The 13219-nt window shown below is 46.7% G+C and overlaps 1 protein-coding gene across 2 annotated transcripts; it reads right to left on the reverse strand.

The window, feature by feature from the left end:
- Positions 1 to 297: 297 nt before the first annotated feature.
- Positions 298 to 12945, reverse strand: ZNF786 (zinc finger protein 786). 2 transcript variants are annotated; one of them, XM_037035530.1, is made up of 5 exons: positions 12876 to 12945; positions 6793 to 6919; positions 3943 to 4095; positions 1703 to 3177; positions 298 to 1453 (listed from the first exon to the last, which is right to left on the reverse strand). In XM_037035530.1, exons 1-5 carry the CDS (start codon positions 12891 to 12893, stop codon positions 1091 to 1093), a joined length of 2136 nt encoding a protein of 711 aa, XP_036891425.1. In that variant the 5' UTR covers positions 12894 to 12945; the 3' UTR covers positions 298 to 1090. The 2 variants fall into 2 exon arrangements, with proteins under 2 accessions (XP_036891425.1, XP_036891424.1); XM_037035529.1 differs by having other exon boundaries at positions 298 to 3177.
- Positions 12946 to 13219: the final 274 nt, after the last annotated feature.

A 13219-nucleotide genomic window follows, 5' to 3' on the forward strand; every position in this document is an offset into this window, starting at 1 on the left:
CCCCGGGCAACAGTGGATATCACATATATAAGGTTCGCAGCTAGTGTTCCACAGAAAGTCATCTGTGATAGTATTTCATAGTAATGTCTATTACACTTTACTGAGTTTCATTTTTTGCCATCCCTCAGAATTTCAGGTCAGCCATTCTGTGACATGAAACGTGAGCTCTCTCAAAGGCAGGAATTCTGTGTGAAATAGAGCCCTCTCCCTATAGCATAAACATTCTGTGCTCACAGAACCCTCACCTACCGAATGCAGCATTTTGCTGGATTTCTACTTGTATCGTGTTTACTTACAACATTTGCTTGAAAATGGCCCACAAGAGGCTGTTGCTGCTGGCTGTTCCATCTGAACTTGGCTTTGCTGCCTGCTCAGCCGCTCTGTACACGGATGGGACCTTGTCCACTCACTCCACTTCAAGGAGCGTCTCTGCTCCAGAACTCCTGAATCAACACCTCCTCTCCCAAACTCTTCTCTGAATTCTAGTCCCACACATCTTGGCACCTTCAGTTTTATGTGTCTTCAACTCAGATTAGCCAACATTTTGCTGAAATTAGCAGCTTTTCCTTGGGGGAACCAGTCAGGGTCACTGTGGAATCTGCTGTGGAAACTCCAGCACTCACATAAACTGTGCTTCGGAGAACTCCTTCTATTATCATCCGATTCTAAATAAATCAGTCTACCCCAAATCTAATGTCCTATCAGGCCTGCAACCAAATTCACTGGACTTAACCCCCCCCCCCTTTAGGATCGAACTGTGAAAAAAGAGAAGGGGAGCTGACAGGTAGCAGCCAGCGCTGGAGGGATTTCTGGTTTAGATTCGAGCTCCAGATTTCGGAGTTAGCTAAGCATTTGGGGGGAAGTTACCACCTAAGATGGAGGAAGAACAAATAGGCCTTTTTATCCACGGGTAGCAAATATAACTGTGATGATTTAAAAAAGAAAACCCTTTGTGGTTTCTCATGTGCCTAACTTGTGTTCCGCTCTGGCTCAGAAAAGGGCCCGGTGCCTTAAAACCTGTGCAGCAGTGGCTGGGCTCCGGCGACCCCAGGCTCTCTCCGCCCACTGATGGCTTTGGACCCACAGTGTCTCAGCTCCAGTCGGCCTCGATCATCGCGAACAGCTGGCTGAGCCGCTTCTGAATGTCGGGCCCACTTGGGGCCCGGCAGGATTTCGTGTGCACTCGGGCGTGCTCAGCCAGCTTCGACTTATAGATGAAGCCCTTCCCGCAGTCGCCACAGGCAAAGGGCCTCTCGGGCCTGTGTATGCGCTGGTGCCTAAGCATGTGTCCCTTTTCCCGGAAGTTTTTGTCACACTCGGGGCAGTGGAAAGGTCTCTCCCCTGTGTGCAGGCCTTGGTGGCTGAGCAGCTGTGCCTTCAAGCGGAAACTCTTGTCGCACTTGGGACACTGAAAGGGCTTCTCCCCCGTGTGTGTCCGGATGTGCTCAAGGAGTTTTGACTGCTTCACAAAGCCTTTGCCACACTCACAGGAGAACGGCAGCTGCCCGCTGTGCAGCAGCTGGTGGGCCTTCATGTCGGCCTTCACGCGGTAGCTCTTGTCGCACTCGGGGCACTGGAAGGGCCTCTCTCCTGTGTGCAGGCGCTGGTGACTCAGCAGCTGCCCCTTGAGGCGGAAACTCCTGTCACAGTCGGAGCACTGGAAGGGCCTCTCCCCACTGTGCACGCGCAGGTGCTCGGTGAGCTTGGACTGCCTGGTGAAGCCCTTGCCACACTCCGCACAGGAGAAGGGCCTCTCCGTGCTGTGGGTGCGTTGGTGGGCCTTCAGGATGCCCTTCAGGCGGAAGCTCTTGTCGCACTCGGGGCACTGGAAGGGCCTCTCCCCACTGTGGACGCGCAGGTGCTCCCGGAGTTTGCACTGGTGGGTGAAGCCGCGGCCACACTCTCTGCAGGAGAACGGCCTCTCCCCGCTGTGTCGCAGCAGGTGGGCTCTCAGCATGCTCTTCAGACGGAAGCTCCGCTTGCACTCCGGGCACTGGAAGGGCTTCTCATCACTGTGCAGCCGCTGGTGCCTCAGCAGCTGTCCTCTCTGGCGGAAATCCCGGCCACACTCACCACACCAGAACGGCTTCTCCCCGCTGTGCACCCGGGTGTGCTCGGCAAGTTTACACTGCTTGCTGAAGCCCTTGCCACACTTCCTGCAGGAGAAGGGTCTCTCCCCACTGTGCACACGCTGGTGGGCCTTCAGCAGGCCACTCAGGTGGAAGCTCTGGTCACACTCCAGGCACGGGAAGGGCTTTCCTCCTGTGTGCACCCGGATATGGCTGGCGAGCGTGGCCCTGGTAGAGAAGCACTTGTCACATTCTGTGCAAGAGAATGGCCTCTCCCTAGTGGGGCAGTGCTGAAGGACAACCTCCATGCCCGTCAGGTGGCAGTGCTCCTCACGAGCTAGACAGGGGCCTGGCCTCTCTCCTGAGTGACCACTGCTGGACTGGAAGGCCCCAGCACCCTCTCTGTGGGAGCCTGGCCCCGCCCTGCTGTCCTGGCCCTGGGGGGCCTGCGTGCTGTTGTTCGGGAGGAAGCTCTTGTCATACCGGGGGCACTGGGCAGGCCTCTGCCCCGGGTGCGGGAGGTGGGGGCTGAGAAAGGCCCGCCTGTGTTGGAAGCACAAGTTACAGTCAGGATTCGACAGCGGGCTCCTCCCTGTGTGTGCGGGCAGATGTCTCAGCAAATCCTGCTTCAGGCAGAAGCTCCTTCCACATTCGTGACATCGGGAACACCTCTGTCCCCGAGGGGTGCTCCACGGATGCTGCAGAACAGCTGGTTTGCCTGGCTTCTCCCAGGCCCCACGTGGCTGGTCCCTCGAGTGGGTCCTACGGTGCTTCTCTAAGGGGTTCTTCTTCCAAAAGCTTTCCCTGCAGACAGGCCAGGGGGGAGCACCCTCCCTGGAGGGCGCTTCCTGGGAGTCTGGGGGACCCCAAGCTCTGGGGTTCGGGATTCCTTCTCTTCGCGGGGGCTCCCTGGAGCAGTGGACTGCTGGGAGCAGAGCCAGTGGATCGTGTCTGTCTGGCTTCACAAGGGCGACACCTTGGTCAGGCCTGAAGGAAACGTCTTCACTTTTTCCCAATAAGGGTTCAGAGGAACGGGGGCTCTCAAGAGACTGCACCTGCAAGTGCCGTTCAGGTTCTCCGGAACTCCCAGCTTGCTGGCTTCCTGAAACTGAAACCAAAAATCTCGTCGGAATTCCTGTCTACGGCATGACTAAATGCCTATGTCACTAATAATGGTACCCGTACCAGTGACCTGTGGTGGCCTGCGAACCTGTTTCCACCGAGCTGCACTCTCCCATGACCAGCAATTTGGTGCAGGTCTGCTGAAACTCAGACGAACAGACTTCCTTAGAATAATACCGAAAGGAGGGGGAGACCGGTCACAGGCGTAGGGCCGGAGCTCTGGAGCCAACTGCCTGTGTTCGAAGCCACGTGTCCATGGCAGCGCCTGTCAAGCTAATTACTCTGGGCTTCAGGTCCATCTGCAGAAACGGGGCAGAGACTGCGGGCGAATTACAGGGGTTCACGTGTGCAGGGTGCTGAGCACAGGCCTGATGTGCTGTGTCTGCTCTGTGATCATTCCCCACGGTCATGCCCCAGGACCGTCAGCTCACCCCGCTGTGAACTGCAGGAACCCTGGAGTCTAGGAGGGACAGCAGCGGTGCTCCTGGCTGGCCCTGACTGACCTGAGGCTCTGTGTGACCCACGAGCTGTCCCTAAGCCAGGCAGCAAGGCTTCATCTCTGTTCCTCTCATCACATTCTCTCCTTCAGGAACCCACGCCTCTAACCACCAAGCATAACTGCCTTCCTCTAGAACACAGCAGAGAGCAAGCCTCAGCCCAGTGGAAGAAGGAGACAAGCTCGGAGAGTTAGAACTGAGAAACCTGAATGTGACATCTTAATTAAGGACAGGGCTGATTTCTTCATACTTACCCCAGAACTGCTGTCTCCCAAGAACCGCGCCAAAATGCAGATCAGCAGGATTGCAAGTTATGGTTCCTGATTCCTGTGGTTCTCCTAACTTCCTGAAGAGCTCTGTCCCCTGTTCAATCCGGGAAATCAGTTCTGGTTTGGGAAGTCCCCCATCTGCACAGAGAAGCCAAATGGGAACTTGGTTTCCTCGAGTGTGACATTTAAAGCATACTGAGTTGTTTTTCAATTTCTTAAAATTAACTCAGGACAATGTATGAGATGTCAAAAAACAGATTATAGCCCTGGCTGGTGTGGCTCAGTGGATTGAGCACTGGCCTGCGAACCAAAGAGTTGCCAGTTCAATTCTCAGTAAGGGCACATGCCTGGGTTGCAGGTCAGGCTTGTGAGATGCAATCACACATTGCTGTTCTCTCTCTCTTTCCTGCTCCCTTCCTTCCATTCTGTCTAAAAATAAATAAAATCTTTTAAAAATAGTTTTAAATAAATATAACTATTTTTTTCCAAAAATAAACAAAACAATATTCATTTATATAACATCAGAAAGAATAAAATACTTGGAAATAAATTTAATAAAAAATGCAAGATCTGCCCTGGCTGGTGTAGCTCAGTGGATTGAGCGCGGGCCTACGAACCACACGATCACAGTTCGATTCCCAGTCAGGGCACATGCCTGGGTTGCAGGCCAGTTCCCAGCAGGGGATGCACGAGAGGCAACCATACATTGATATTTCTCTCCTTCTCTCCTTCCCTTCCCCTCTAAAGATAAATAAAATCTTTTAAAAAATGCAAGATCTATACAATAAAAACTGTAAAATATTGTTGAAAAAAATTTTAAGTCCTAAATAAACAGAAAGATCCCCCATGGTCATAAATTGGAAGGGCTGGTATTGTTAAGACAATATTCCCCAACTCCAATCTACTTTTTTTGGGTGGGAATCAGGGGTGGGCAGCGGGAGGGCAGAAATTGACAAACTGACCCTAAAAGCAACAGGAATCAAAACAGTGTGGTCGTGACACAAGGACAGACACAGAGATTGAGAAAACAGAGAATTTGGAACCCAGAAATGAACTGACATTTATGGCCGACTGATTTTCCAAAGGGCTGCCAGGAGAATTCAATAAGGGAAAAAAAGTCTTTTGAACAAATGGGGTTGGCCCAATCGGATAACGATATGCAAAAGGGTGTTCCCACCTTACGCCATATAAAACGACTAACTCGAAACAGGTCAAAGACCTAGATGTAAGTGCTGAAACTAGAAAACTCCTAGAAGAAAACAGGGGAGTGACTGTGACTCAGGATCAGGCATCGGTTTCTTTGATATAGCATCAAAAGCTCAAGCAATAAAAGAACAAATAAACTAGACTTCATGAAAATTGAAAGTTTCTGTGCTTCAAAGGACACCAGGAAACCCACAGAATGGAGAAAATAGCCGCAAATCATGTATCTGATAAGGGCCCAGTATGCAAAACAAGTAGAGAACACATCTAATCCGACACCAAAAAGACAAAGAGCCCGATGTAAAAGTGGGCGAAGTATGTGAATAGATATTTCTCCAAGGAAGGTGAAAGAAGATGCTCAGCACAGTGAGCCACTGAGGAAGTGCAGACGCAACCACAAGGGCGCACCACTGCACATGCACTTGATCTTGGTGCTTGGCCTATTCTTCTTGAGTGGCGCATGGTTAATGACATGAGATTATATTTATTGCTCTGTCAACTCAATCATTGGTTCTTCAGTAATAATGAAAATACAGTAATGTAATGTCTTAGAGTATGTGTTTAAGAAACACCGCCCAGGTAGAACCTGGAACAATTACGGTAACGAAACAAAATATAAGTGTCAGAAACCTTGCAATGTAGAGGAAATGGTATGGCTGCCAGAAACTGGCAGGTGTGGGGGAAGGAGGTATAGGAGAACTAACTTCCTTATCTTCACACACTGAAGGAGCCAACTGACGTGATGTAAAGTTGAAGGCCCATAATCTAGAAGTTCATTATTCAAGTTATAAAGCCATGAAAAAAATGATCGGAATCTGGGGAGAAAGGGAAAAAGCAGACAGAAGAATAGCAGCATAAGTGAGATGATGCCCCATTTTTCAATGAGTTCATTAATGCAGCATAAACGTGAAAAATCAAGAAAGAGAAGTGTAAGCATGACAGTTAACGCAGACTGGAGACAACCTCAGTGAGAACTAGAATAGAAATGGTTAAATGTGGTTGCCTTTGGGGAAAGAACTGAGTGAGGGGGTAAGCATGAAGCAAGAGAGTGGTATCATTTGATGCTTTTCTGAAAGGCCTGTTTTTTTAAAAAATTGATAATAAAAAGAAATGCAAAAGACCCTTTCAGCAGCAAGACTAAAAAGAACACCCACCCCCACAACAGCACAGAGACAGCCAAGGGGACCGCGGTGCCAAATCGGCCTGTGGGGAAAGGAATGTGAGCTCTTCGGAGCAACGTGGACACCGCCACAAAAGCTGACAGACTCAGAAGACACCCGAGGCTGAAGGATGCAGGCACCTCCTGGGTATGAGCTACTAGGCACCCGCCCACGTGGACAGTCCTGGAACCTGACAGTGTGCAGTGCCCGAGCGCCCTGGAACGTACTTCCCCGGTCACCCCCGGCCACCTCACATTCCATGCTGTCTCCAGTATTGTCACGTAACAATGTCTACCCTTGTGTAGGGAGTAGCAGCGCTGACGGAAGTATAAACAGAAGAATATGGGGTGAAAGTGCCTTACGGAGTTAATTTCTGACAATTCTGACTACCTGACAGGTAGGAACAGCCAGTGACCGAGCCCTTTACCAGGACCCAGGTGCAGACCTGCCCACCACGTTGAACACTGCTTACCTAGGGAGGCCAGGATCTCATAATTGGCTCTCATCACATGCTTGTAAAGCTCCTCCTGCCAGGCCTCTAGACTCCGCCATTCCTGCTCCGAGAAGTAAATGGCAACATCCTCAAAGGTCAGAGGTAGCTGAAATGAAATGCACAACCCACACAGTCACGACTGCGTCAAAGTGACTCCAGGTCCTCATCATTTAGAAGACTCTGGGAGTGGACGCCGTTTTTCGCCCGTGTGGCAGCTTTTCCCTGGGGAGCGGCTCCCCCTCTGCCCCAGGTGTGTGGTGCTGGTGTTGACCACAGCCCCTTCCAGGTTCCGAAAAGGACCCAGCACGTTAACCTTTGCTAGTAAGATGAAACACGTCATTGTACCCCTGCCAGCACAGGATGTCCTAAAGACTTCCTATTTTTTTGCCAATGTGATGGGTAAAAAATTTGTATTTCATTGTTTTATTATGCATTAACCTGTGGCTTAGCATCCTTTTCATACTTTTTGGGGGGGTCTATATATCCTTGTGCATACCCGTTCATATCCTTTCCTCTCATAATCTTGTATTAGGGTTGATAACTCTGAGTAGCAAATGTATTCTCCCAGCGTTATCAATTGTAACTTGACCTCATCTTCTGCTATTCTGACCCTTTCATTTAGTTCAAAATCTAACCTATTCCACAGTATTTCCAGCTTTTTCTTTCCTTTCCCACATCAAAAGTTTATACAAATGTTCTAATTTTTTAACACTTAGATTTGCAGTTTAGTTTTATAGATGCGACTGGCACCTTTATTTACATCCCGCAGAGAGCCTATCACGCGGCACTATTAAATCCACCGCTCTTTCTCCACAGACTGAAATACCAGCCTTCAGCCTCTGCATGTACAGTTCGCCCTCAAAACACCCAGCCCCCAAGCAGTGGAAAAACTGTACATAACTTTTGACTTCCCCGAAACTTCAATCATCCCTCAGTATCGATGCGGGGGAGGGGGGGGTTGGTCCCAAGACCCCTTCAAGGACACCGAAATCCGCACATGCTCAAGTCCCTTATATAAAATGGTGCAGAACAAGGCATAAGCCGACTCCTCCACCTGCAGATGCCCAACTGAAGATCGAAAATACTGCTTTTCACTGCAGTTAATTGAATTCTGCACCCAGGGATGCAGAAAGTCAATTGTATGTTTACTGAAGAAAAAAAGAGAAGTGGACCATGCGGTTCAAACCTGTGCTGTTCAAGGGTCAACTGCATTCGATGTCCATGTACGTGAATCTACAGATTCTGCTAAACCATTGCGCGTACGCGATGCCGTAATCCTGGGGGGCGAGTCCTCCTCGCTCCCGCTTTCTTTGCCAAGCTACTATCGTCAACTCCTGGAATACTTATTCTTCCTTATTAACTCCAAAATAATTTTTTAAAAAAGCATAGCGGTACTGTTTGAATTGCATTAAATTATATATGCATTTAGGAAAGATTGATTTCCTCTAGGAACATGTTCTGCTTCTCCCTTTATTTGGCCTTGCTTGATAATGCTCTAGTCAACTGAAGAATTTTCTTCATAAATGTACTGAATCTGTTTTATTCACCTTATTCTGTGATTCACCGTATTCACCGTATTCTGTGATTTTTCCAACAACTGCAGAGGGAACCACATCTGTCACCTCAGATCACTACTAGGATTGAAACAGCAGTAATTTTTGTAAACTTACTTTGTACACAAATAATGTAGCACATCTGTTTGTCAATCCCAACAGTATTAAATTTTTGGTAAATTAATTTTTACCAAAATTATTCTCCAGTAAAATAATTTTTTCCATCTTTTCTCAAAGTACACTGCTTTTTTCTCATATTGTCACACTTGTTAGGACCTCTTTTGCAGCTTGAAGATTTAGTGTCTGGATCTGGAAGCCTTGGTCTATTCTAGAATTATAAATGACATCCTGAATTCTACATGTTTTTATAGCTTTATCAGAATGAGAACTTTTCCCACATGAAACTTATTTCTCATAACAAAAAGAGACATAATTCTTCTTCCAAAATGATACTCGACAGACATAAAATATATTGAATAGTCTGTTCGTTTACCATTGATTTTGGACCATTTTTTATAAACTAGTTTTCCATTTATATTTGGGTACATTTTTGTTCCATTGGCAAATCTGCCTATTCTTGCTCCAATACTGCACTGTTTCTTAGTTTTAGCGAATATTTTGCTATTTAAAGGGGCATGGCCATCTACCACCACCTCCATCATTTTTACAGGGAATTGTCTTGACTTCTTTTGTCCATTTTCTCTTCTACATAAACAGTTACATAGTTTGCCAGACTTATACAAATTCTATTGGGACCTTGATAGGAATCACTGAGTATATGAATTACTTTTGAGAGAAGTGGATCTCTAAAACATGGTATCTTCCCTCCCAGAAATCTGCTCTTTGACTTATCTATGTATTTCAAGTGCTTTAATAAAATGTACAGTTTTCTTCATATAGACATTATAGAATTCTTGATAGGTTCATTCCTAGCAATTTTAGAGTTTTAGTTGCTACTGTGAGAACTCAGTAGGAATATCCAAAATGCACACATAAATACCTTTAAGTACCTGTGTGCCCCTGTATGACGAGCCCCACCTTCCCTCACCTGGTAACTGGCTGATTTCAGACACTCTTCCTTCCACGACTTCACCATAACTCACAAGCCCCCCTCATTCTTACACCCACTTCCAAAGCAAATTTCAGGTAGGTCTAAGGACGTTATTTCCTAATCACTTAACATGTATAAAACTGCTGTTTTTATTAAGTTCCTATCCTGTGTTTTTGGTCTTTAGAAAAAAATTTAAATTTATTTTAGAAAAGAAAAGGGGGGAGGAGAGAAATATTAATTTATTATTCCACTTATTGATGCATTCATTGGTTCTTGTATGTGCCCTGCCTGGGGATTGAACCCATAATGGAGCTACACTACCTGGCCAAGGCTCCTATCTTTTCTTTTTAACATGTAGCTGACAAACTTTTTTTATATTATTGATTTTAGAGGCAGAAAAACACTAGTTTGTTGCTGCACCCATTCGTGCATCCACTGGTAGATTGCTGCATGCGCCTGACTGGCAACGGAACCCGGGACGCTCCAGCGAATGAGGCACACGGGCAGGGCCTGCACTGACAAATGTTTTGAGCATTGTGTGCCCTACACCATTTCTCCCATAAGCTATGGTTCTTATTGCATGGTTTTGCCTGGCATTGTGATTTTTAGAATTGCATGATGTACTGTAGCAGAATCAAATGCGTGTTTTTATCTGTTAAATATACTTATCCTTCTCTTCTCTGTAAATTCCTTAATTAAAAAAAAATTTTTTTAGCCTTGGCTGGTGTAGCTCAGTAGATTGAGCACAGGCCTGTGAACCAAAGGATGGAGGTTCAATTCCCAGGGGCACATGCGTGAGTTGCGGGCCAGTTCCCAGCAGGGGACACATGAGAGGCAACCATACATTGATATTTCTCTCCTTCTCTCCTTCCCTTCCCCTCTAAAGATAGATAAATAAAATCTTTAAGAAAAAAATTTTTATTTATTAATTTATTTTTAGAGAGAGGGGAAGGGAGGGGGAAACAGAGGACGGAAAACATGATGTGTGAGAGAAACATCAATCAATCGACTCTCTCAAACCCCAAACTGGGGACCTGGCTCGCAACCCAGACATATGCTCTGACTGGGAATAAAAACGGCAGCCTTTCCTTCTTTTTTTTTTTTTTTTTAAGATTTTATTTATTTATTTTTAGAGGGGAAGGGAAGAAGAGAGGGAGAGAGAAATATCAATGTATGGTTGCTTCTCGTGGGTCCCCTGCTGGGAACTGGCCTGCAACCTAGGCATGTGCCCTGACTGGGAATCGAACCGCAGTTATTTGGTTCACAAGCCCACGCTCAATCCACTGAGCTAAACCAGCCAGGGCGAAACGGCATCCTTTTGGTCTGCAGGCTAATCCACAACAGCCAGGACAATTCCTTGCTTTTATTTTTCACAACTTTTTAAAAAGACTTTATTCATTTATTTTTAGAGAGAGGGGAAGAGAGGGAGAAAGAGAGGGAAACATCAGTGTGTGGTTGCCTTTCACACACCCCCAGCTGGGGACCTGGCCTGCAACCCAGACACGTGACCTGACTGGGAATTGAGCTGGCAACCCTTTGCTTTGTAATCTGGCATTCAGTCCACTGAGCCACACCAGCCAGGGCCTATTCCTTACTTTTATTTTATTTTTAAAAATTTTTAAATTTAATTGTTCAAGTTCAGTTTTCTGTCTTTTACTCCCATCCCAGCCCACCCGCCCCCAGTGCTCCCCACCTCCCTCCCATTTCCACCCCCCTTAGTTGTTGCCCATGTGTCCTTTATACTAGTTCCTGTCAATTCCTTACTTTTAAATAAATGTTTTTCAAAATGTTCAAAAAGCCTTCATTGTTTATGACTTCAATTTTCAGAGGTTTAAAAATCCAGAAAAATAACAGAACATTATAACAAACATGCTTGTATTTATCATTGAGTTAATAAATTTAACATTTTTTCATCAAATTTCCTTTTAATAAATCAGAATGTGACACATGAAGTTCAAGTCCCCTTGGTCCCCTCTTCAATCTTGTTCTCATGCTCAGTCCTAGCTTCTTCCCTTCAGAGGATGGAAGAGTATGATGAATGTGGTAACTCTTCAGTCCATGTTTTTCATGTTTAATATGCATACATATCTATAAATAATACACACTACTGCTTTGTCTTTTATAGAAAAATACTTAATCATACTGCAACTTGGATTCTCCATTCAATACTTTGAGATCTGCCCATTTTGATAGAGAACAGATTTATTGTAATTTTCTACAGGGTTCCATTGTCTGAATGTCACAATTTTTAACCATTGCCCACTCACTGTTTTCAGCTCTGTGAATTGCCTGTTCATATTCTTTGTCTGTATTTTTACCAGGTCACCTGTCTTTTCATTTCTAGGTTTTCTTTATATAATTTGTATGTTGAGTGTTAACCACATTAGGTTGCAAATGCTTTTTCCGAGTGTGTCTAAATCTTTTAACTTTATTTATGCTGTTTTATACTAGACATAATTTTTAAATTTTTATGTAAATATATCAACCTTTTCTTAGGTTATTTTGATTTCTGTGTTTTATGAAATCTTTTTCTACACTGAGGTTACTCTACATTTTCTTCCAAAAGGCTGAAGTTTCACTTGTTTATGTTTGGACTTTTAATATTCATAGAATGCAACTTTTTAATGCTACACAGTAGTGTTTACCTCAATGTGTCCCCCCCCACCAAATGGAAAATGTGGTATAGCTCCCATTTATCTATCATTTCCTCTATAAATGTACTGCATTATATTTTCTATACTTAATCCAAGTATTATACTAGTCTTGGATTGATTAATATAATTGACAGGAACTAGTGTTTTGTTGAGATTAACAGTATTTTAAAATCAACGATCTCATGAATTCGTTTAGGACTGAGCATAAATGCTCAACATGAAGTTTATATGGGATAACATCATGCAAACAATGGCCACTCCCTCTAAACCTCGGTTTCAACAAAACGCTAATGAAATAATATGTACTCCAGTTGTTATGTCCTCTTCTACCCCTTCCAACGTATCAACACCATCCTTCCTTCGTACACTCAATACAAACTCGGACACGTTAGCGGCTGAATGTTGGCATTTAAGCCGCTGCCAAGCATCGCTTCGACCCTGCAGAATCTTAAATCTTTCGAAATATTTGCTCTGAATTGAACAACGAAAGCTGGCTGAACTGTAACACACGTCGCCGGCCCCACTCCTCCTTCCGTCCTTTTCCTTCTCCGCCCCCCCACCCCCCCGCCCCCCGCGTGCCCGGGAGCGCCCACCTCCCCCCCCAAGTCCACGCTCGGCTTCGTTCAGGTTTGGCTACGAACGAGCGCCACAAGCGGCGATCACCAGCTCCATGCTGAGTCGGATCCCACAACCCAAGTCTACGGGGACCCCAGGCGGCGCCCCACCTGTCCGCCGCCTACCCGCCAAACCAGATACCAAATGCCCGCCCTGCAGCTGGGCGTCCCCTCAAGAGACCCCTCTTACCGGAGCCGGCGAGGCCATAGCCCTTCGTGGTTCCGCCCGGCCCCTACGGCCGGGCAACTGAACCACCCCCGCCGCCACCATCCACCGCCTCCTGCTCCGCCCCGATGCGTAGGCCCCGCCCCAGTGCACGCTGGGACTCGCGGCCGGGCAACGCCCTGCCCCAAAGCGCCCCCTGCGGCCGGGAGGAACGAACGCCGCAGGCGTTGTGAGTACCTGCGTTGGAGCCCGTCCCGCTGCCAGGTTAGCAGCCACCTACCTGAGTCGGACCCTCACACTCTTTGGGGCTCAAGGGTGGCAGACAGAGAGAGAGGCGAGTTGAAAGAGTTGAAGGGGTACAGAGACCG

Source organism: Sturnira hondurensis, unplaced genomic scaffold (assembly GCF_014824575.4).
Source record: "Sturnira hondurensis isolate 20B ecotype Veracruz unplaced genomic scaffold, ASM1482457v3 Scaffold0022464, whole genome shotgun sequence".
Lineage (NCBI taxonomy): Eukaryota > Metazoa > Chordata > Mammalia > Chiroptera > Phyllostomidae > Sturnira > Sturnira hondurensis.